At 37.2% G+C, this 7,593-nt stretch overlaps 1 protein-coding gene across 2 annotated transcripts; it reads right to left on the bottom strand.

The window, feature by feature from the left end:
* On the bottom strand, positions 1–5,389 carry LOC306994246 (uncharacterized protein). 2 transcript variants are annotated; one of them, XM_079639855.1, is made up of 3 exons: positions 5,350–5,389; positions 4,989–5,055; positions 1–4,276 (listed from the first exon to the last, which is right to left on the bottom strand). In XM_079639855.1, exons 2-3 carry the CDS (start codon positions 5,006–5,008, stop codon positions 2,719–2,721), a joined length of 1,578 nt encoding a protein of 525 aa, XP_079495981.1. In that variant the 5' UTR covers positions 5,009–5,055; positions 5,350–5,389; the 3' UTR covers positions 1–2,718. The 2 variants fall into 2 exon arrangements, with proteins under 2 accessions (XP_079495981.1, XP_079495980.1); XM_079639854.1 differs by having other exon boundaries at positions 7–4,276; positions 5,342–5,389.
* Between the last annotated feature and the right edge of the window lie 2,204 nt (positions 5,390–7,593).

Below are 7,593 nucleotides of genomic sequence, written 5' to 3'. Positions count from 1 at the left end.
AAAGAAAAATTATACAAATATACAGAACACTCTAAACTCTACCCAACCCAACCCAAAACATCCCACAAAATAAATAAATAAATAGAAAAGGGAGAAAAAAAAGAAAAAAGAAAAAGAAAAAAAAAACTCAAATCTCCAATGAAGGTACAGTCTCAACAAAGGAAATAATAGGATTCCACGTTTTATAAAATAAGTTAACAGAGTCCCTGATGGAGTGTTTAATTTTTTCCAGGTGTAGAAAGGACATTAGGTCTTTCAGCCAAGAGAAATTAGAAGGGGGGCATGAGGATTTCCAGTGCAACAGTATTCGTCTTCTGGCTACCAATGAAGCAAAAGCAATAATGTCAGCATGACGCTTGTTGTACAAGCCATCAACAGGTGTTATTCCAAAAATTGCAATTATTGGGCAGGGTGTCACAGAGACATTGAGAGCCTTTGACAGCGTAGCAAAAAATGAAGACCAGAATGAATACAATTTATGACAGGTATAAAATGTATGAGTATGATCTGCTGGGGAGAGCGAACATCTATTGCACCTATCATCTTCTGTTAAAGAGAGTTTCTTCAATTTTGCTTTGGTGAAATGAATTCTGTGAACAACTTTAAACTGAATAAGGTTCAAGCGAGCGCAGATGCAGACAGAGTTAATTTTAGCTAGAGCGTTATTCCACAGCTCCTCTTCAAGCTCCAGTCCTAGCTCTTATTCCCAGGTTCCCTTGAGTGCAAAAAGAGGAGGGAGCTTGGAAGATCGTAACAGGCCATAAATTGAGGAAATATGGCTATGTGATTTCGGGAGTGACATTATATCTTCAATTAAAGTTTTCATTGGTTGGTGAGGGAAGGTAGCAAAATGTGCTTTAGCAAAGTCACGCAATTGAAAATAGCGGAATAAATTGGATTTAGGAATTTTAAATCTACTCATCAAATCATTGAATGACGCAAATACATGATCATCAAGAAACAAATCATGAAACAGTACAAGGCCCTTCTCTCTGAGCTGTGCATAAGTTAAATCCAAAGTAGAAGGCACAAAAAGATGGTTACCGCAAATAGGCATTAAGGTGGACAGTGTGTTTAATTTAAAATGATGACAAAACTGTTTCCAAATTTTGAGCGATGAAAGCACAATCGGGTTGGTGGTGTATCTAGAGGGGCGTCTCAAATTGGGATCAAAAACTAATGCCGATAACGAGGATGATAGGCAGGAGTTAGCTTCTATCATACACCAATCAATATTCGGAGAATTACACCATGCATATATTTTCTGAATATTAGCTGCCCAATTATAGAAAAGGAGATTTGGAAGAGAGAGACCCCCATCTTGTTTGGTTCTTTGAAGAGTTGACTTGTACACGCGGAGGCTTACCAGCCCAAATATATGAGGATATAATGGTGTCGAATGATTTAAAAAAAGATTTAGGAAGAAAAATAGGAATAGTCTGAAATAAAAAAAGTATTCGTGGTAGAATATTCATTTTAATTGATTCAATCCTACCTACTAAAGAAAGTGGAAGATTGCTCCAACGCTGGAGATCTACTTTAATGCGGTCCATTAATTTTGTAAAATTTTCTTTGTGCAATGACTTGAATGAGTTTGAAATATGAACCCCTAGGTAACGGAAACCTGTAGGGGACATGTGGAAAGGGAGCATAGCTGGAGAAATTTGTTTTGCCAATTCATCTATGGGAAAACACTCACTTTTAGCAAAATTCAACTTATATCCTGAAATAAATCCGAACTCATTCAACAAGTGCATTATATTATCTATGCATTTAAGAGGGTCTGAGACATATAACAGGAGATCGTCTGCATACAATGAGACACGATGCTCCCTTCCTCCTCTATAAATACCTGAAAACACTGAAGATGATTTTAATGCTATAGAGAGAGGCTCTATAGCTAAAGCAAAGAGGAGAGGCGAAAGTGGGCAACCCTGACGGGTGCCACGAGAAAGAGAGAAATAAGGTGACGTTTCAGAGTTCGTTTTCACACAAGCCGATGGAGTGGAATATAGAAGACGAATCCATGATATTATTTTCGGTCCAAATCCAAATTTTTGTAAGACCGTGAATAAATAATCCCACTCCACCCGGTCAAAAGCTTTCTCTGCATCTAGCGAGATAACCATTTCTGGCCTTGATGACTTCGATGGAGTAAAGACTACATTTAGGAGTCTACGTATATTGGAAGACAACTGACGACCAAGTATAAAGCCAGTTTGATCATCTGATATAATGGACTGGAGATGAGCCTCTAAGCGTTTGGCCAATACTTTAGCTAGTAATTTAATGTCATTATTAATTAGGCTAATAGGTCTGTAGCTGCCACAAAATTTTGCATCTTTGTCTTTCTTTAATATTAAGGAAATCAAAGCTTGGTTTAAGGATGACGATAGGAAGCCTTGATCTAGGGAGTGATTGTACAGTTCTAATAATAAGGGGACTTTCACTATTCAAGAGGAAAATGTGGCCTTACCTTACAGAGGACTAAATATTAATATACAGCATTGATATGTAAATGAGTTTTGTCTCTACACAAATATTCTCTAGACAACACAAACATTTGGATAAGTGACAGTGTTTACCAAGAGTCTTATCAAAGTCACGAATGCTGTAAGAACAGCTTTGATCAACGAATTATTATAATTTTCATGGTGCCCTTTAATAATTTTTCTTTAGCTGAGGGATTTATTGCATGTTTTTTTATGAATCCCAGTGCTATGCTTTTTTCTCTCCTGCTCTCTTCTTGATGTTTTCCAGTGTTTCAACCTTTTCAGGCTCATTGATTTCCTTCAGCTTCTCAATCAGAAAATCAACATGTAGGAGTGTGTTCAGAGAATCAGTGTTGAGTGCGATCATCTGCAGAGTTTCCACACAGTGAAAAGCTTCCATCACCAGCTTTATCTTCTCTTTCTCTAATTCTTGCAGTTCTTCTTCCAGCTTCTTAACCAAAGACTCACCATCCCTAACTTTAATTATATTATCATCATATTTCTTCTTTATATCTTCATATGTCCTCTTCTCCTTTTTTGTCTTTGTTTCATATATTTTTGCTTCTTTGACGTGTTTGCTGTAGTGGCATTTATTTGTGCACACTGTACAGTGATAATCTCTCATCTTTCTGCACCATGAGAGATCTCGGACCCACCAGCATCCTGGATAATGACAGTTCTCCTTACAGACACTGCAGCACAGCGCCTCTTTGGCTTTAGAGAGATCAATATCAACCTTCACTTTATATTCCACTTCAACTTCATACTCAAAGCTCTTATTTGCTTCTACATCTTTCTTGTTCTTCTTCAGAGCTTCTTGAGTTTGTTTCAGCTCCTTTTGCTTAAGGTCTATCTTTTGAGGATGTGATTTTATGTTGGAGATTTTTTCCACCAACCGCATCCGTTTCTGCAACACATCTTGGGTCATCTTCACGGTTTTTGGTTTCATGTTGTCAAGAAATTTGAAAAATCCTGTAATTCCTGTAAAACTGAGATTCCATGAATGCTCTTGGACCATCTGGTGTTCTGGGAGAAATGTCTCTCCTTGACAGTTGTCAAACTGGAAATACACTGGCTGATTCTTGTCATTCACTGCACACTTGATTTTACCCTCTTTAACAGCCGTCAGGACAGATTTAGGGATAGCTCCACGACAGTATGTAAAGAGCAAAACAATGTTTTCATCAACATTACTTCCGAACAATGACTGAACAGCATCAAATATGTATGTTTGTCTGCCAGAGAGTCGATTATCTGTTGCTTTTATCACCAGACACACTGCATCTATTTTCTGGATGCAGTCGTCACATTTGCTTAAACCAAGTAAATTCATGGCAATCTCTTGATCTTTCTCAGCTCCACGAGTGTCTCCATATCCTGGTGTATCGATGATTGTTAGATCAGTTTTACTCTCTTGTGGATAAAACCCATAAACAGTGATGCGGGAGGTCTGACTTTGAACTAAAGACCGATGGTCACTCTGATCATCTGTGATCTCAAACCAAACCTTGTCTTCTCTCTGAACATCTAAGTTGTAGTTGATCATCGTGTTGATTAGTTTTGTTTTTCCTGTTCCTGTTTCTCCCACCATCAGAATGGTTTTATGGGGTTTGTTTGTGTCTCTCTCTCCAAAGGTAATTTTTTTATAAGGTTCAGATTGATCATGAGAGTCTGTTGTTGGTGTCAGATGGTATCGAGTGGGAATCCCCTCCTCTATTACAGTACTCTGCTTGATGATTGCATAACATTTTTGTAATCCTGTTTCTAAACTGTCCATTTTTTGTCTGTAATATAAAGAAAATATAAAATGTAAATAATAATAAAGTATATAGGATACTAGTTAATTATTTTAATGAGGCAAAATCATGCATCTCATCATCAATCACATTAATATCTTCATCAATATCTTCACCAGAATACATTTAGAAAGAAGAGTAAAAGTCCTGTGTGTCAGGTCAGCAAACTACAATTCACAGCATGCACCTCAGCACCTCTACCCCTGAACCTGACAACTTCTCACCAATATAAAACTCATAACAAGCAGACAAAAGTCACAGCAGTTTATTCCACAAAGTGAAAAAAACAAACAAACAAAAAACTATAAAGAGTATTCCTAATGTCTTTTGGCTTCAGAATACATGAATTGCGGCTTTGTGTGAGGAACAGAGTAAAACTGCTGAAATCCTCTGAAAATCACTCTCTGGCAGTCATATCATATGTTTCAAAAGATAATCCAAACTTTAGCATGTCAAAATCAGTCATGACACACGTAAAACCCAATGACATCTGATATCAAATGTGTGTGCAGTTATTTTAACATTATAGAAAATGGGGACAATGATCACATTCCAGTCTGTTCCTCACACAAAGAAAACTTGGAAAGCTACAGTCATTGGAATAATTATATAGTGTTTTTTTTTGGATAAATTAGTATGACTTTACTTGTATCTGCCTTAAAGTCTGCACACATAAAATAACAGTGGGTAGTTTTCTTACTTTTCATTAGAATCTGTCATGACTTTTTCCAGGTTCGAAGTCCTTCAAGTTCCCAATCAAGTTATTGCTAAAGAAAGTAAATACATTTACATTAACATTTACAATAATCACCAGTTCACAACGACATAGATTAAACAGTTTTTCTGTAAACAGAATTTATGTAGTTTAAAAGATTATTGGGAACATTAAATATATCCTTCTCTTTTTTCCCATTTCTGTATTTATAAGCCCCATATATTAACAATTATCTACAATATATACAGTACAACTCACAATTTGAGATACTAAATATCATCATAACATTACTACACTGAGATACATCATCTATTGAAGAGCAATACACATTTACTTACAATATTACCTGTTTGTTCAAGTGCTTCTTTGTCTAACTCACGTCAGGTACTTGCAGACAGGAAGAAAGAGTTGTATTTATACACTGGCCAACACCCATTTTTTGAAGGTCACATGATTTGCAAGAGAGTGTAAAATCCCTCATGGCATAGGGAATATATCCCCACAATTTTCTGCTGAATAAAAGAAGATATGATGGAATTCCATTAAATGTGGTATATACATTATCAACTTCATGCTTGCTAGAAAACGAAACCATGCTCTGGTTTGCAAGCACTATTGTAGCGGGTATTTTTCCATCTAAAAATATATCTAAATTACGCAATATGCTCTCATTGACAAATGCGGAACAATTAGTTCATGCGTTCATGACCTCAAGGCTAGATTACTGTAATGCTCTACTGGGTGGTTGCCCTGCACGCTTAACAAACAAACTAAAGCTAGTTCAAAACGCAGCAGCTCGAGTTCTTACTAGAACCAGGAAGTATGACCATATTAGCCCCGTTCTGTCAACACTGCATTGGCTGCCTATTAAACATCGTATAAATTTTAAAATATTGCTGATTACTTACAAAGCACTAAATGGTTTAGCTCCGCAGTACTTGAGCGAGCTCTTAACGCATTATAGTCCTTCACGTCTACTGCGATCTCAAAATTCCAGCCAGTCAATAATACCTAGAATATCAAAATCGACTGCTGGCGGTAGATCCTTTTCCTATTTAGCACCAAAACTTTGGAACAGTCTTCCTACCATTGTCCGGGAAGCAGACACACTCTGTCAGTTCAAATCTAGACTACAAACACATCTCTTTGACATCTCTTTGTTTATCCCGAGGTTTTCCAGCAGCCAGCCGGATCCAGGCCGTATCCAGATCTGACAAAGGACCTTCGCCTGGACCCGATGTCAACGCAGTGCTGAAGTGCCAACTAGCCTCTCCCTCTGGAGGATCCCTTTACCACTCTACAGATAAAGCATTGTGGGGAAATTCGGCTCGCGCACCTACCCCGAAGTGATACAATTCTGTATAAAAAGGCCAGACAAGTAGTTTAAGGCTTGATTTGTAGGGAATTACAAACCTGCACACATTTATTAAAATGCGCATAATAACTATATAATTAATTATTGATGCGCACGTGAGCGCCATCAGCGTTTCTCACAGGTTCACGTTTAAAGTCCGTGTAGAGAGAACGGTGTCGGCCCCTAATTTAATAACTAATGATCGCTGCGACGGAAGTGAATCAATCAAAACTAACTTTAGCTGGAAAATATCTTTATTCAAGAACCGCTATAAAGCCAAAACAATCTGTTACCTTACATTATCAGTTTATCACTGTAAAGCCGCTTTGAAACAATCTACGTTGTTAAAAGCACTATATAAATGAAGATGACTTGACTGTTAACTCACTTGCTAATGGACCAGAAAAATAAAATCAGAAGACTGCACGATACGTAAAAGGAGGTGGCGGTGATACTGAGCAACAGGCAGAGACAGAAGGTAAGTTGAACCAATAACAACTTTACTTTGAGTTTAGTGATTTTTTTTATTTTTATAAATAAATATTTTATTTTCTTTTTACCTCAATCACAAAATAACAATTCAAAATAACAGAAAATTACAAAACTATATATTGCCTGGGTGCACCCTCTAAATCAGTGGTTCTCAACTCCAGTCTTCGGGACCCGCTGCTCTGCACATTTTGTATGTCTCTCATATCTGACACACTCAGTTCAGTTCATGGAGTCTCTCCTAACGAGCTGATGATCTGATTCAGGTGTGTTAAATAAGGGAGACATAAAAAAATGTGTAGAGCAGCGGGTCCCGAGGACTGGAGTTGAGAACCACTGCTCTAAATATCTTTTCATATATCAGTAATCACAATCACAATATTCAAGTGAACACAAATGAAAGAAAAAAACAAAACAATCACCAATGGAATATCATATAACCCTGAAATCAGTTCTTCAAGTTCAAATGGAATATCAATTGGAATATTGATCAGTCTTAAACTTTCCCAATTGTGCTCTTGAGATGTTTCATTCCCAAGGGGAAAAAAATATCAGTCTCTGGAAATGTGTTCTCTTACTGTCATGATTCTGCCTTGTCCTTGATTTTCTCTAGTCTTGTGGCAGGATCATGACAGACCCAACCCGATCTCACGGCAATTTTACGAATTTTACGAGGTGGCTAATTCGTACCAATGCATATGACCTCACTCGTACGAATTTGTATGTTTTTTGCTAAATCGTACATAT

This window comes from Phoxinus phoxinus (genome assembly GCF_949152265.1).
Source record: "Phoxinus phoxinus genome assembly, contig: scaffold_151, whole genome shotgun sequence".
NCBI lineage: Eukaryota > Metazoa > Chordata > Actinopteri > Cypriniformes > Leuciscidae > Phoxinus > Phoxinus phoxinus.
Note: the sequence above shows the minus strand (reverse complement) of the source record. Positions and strands in the feature narration are given on the sequence as shown.

Coding starts and splice junctions, on each gene's coding strand:
- LOC306994246 (XM_079639855.1), bottom strand. CDS start 5,008: ATGACAGATTCTAATGAAAA. Junction 4,277..4,988: donor ATGACAGATTCTAATGAAAA/GTAAGAAAACTA, acceptor TTTATATTACAG/ACAAAAAATGGACAGTTTAG.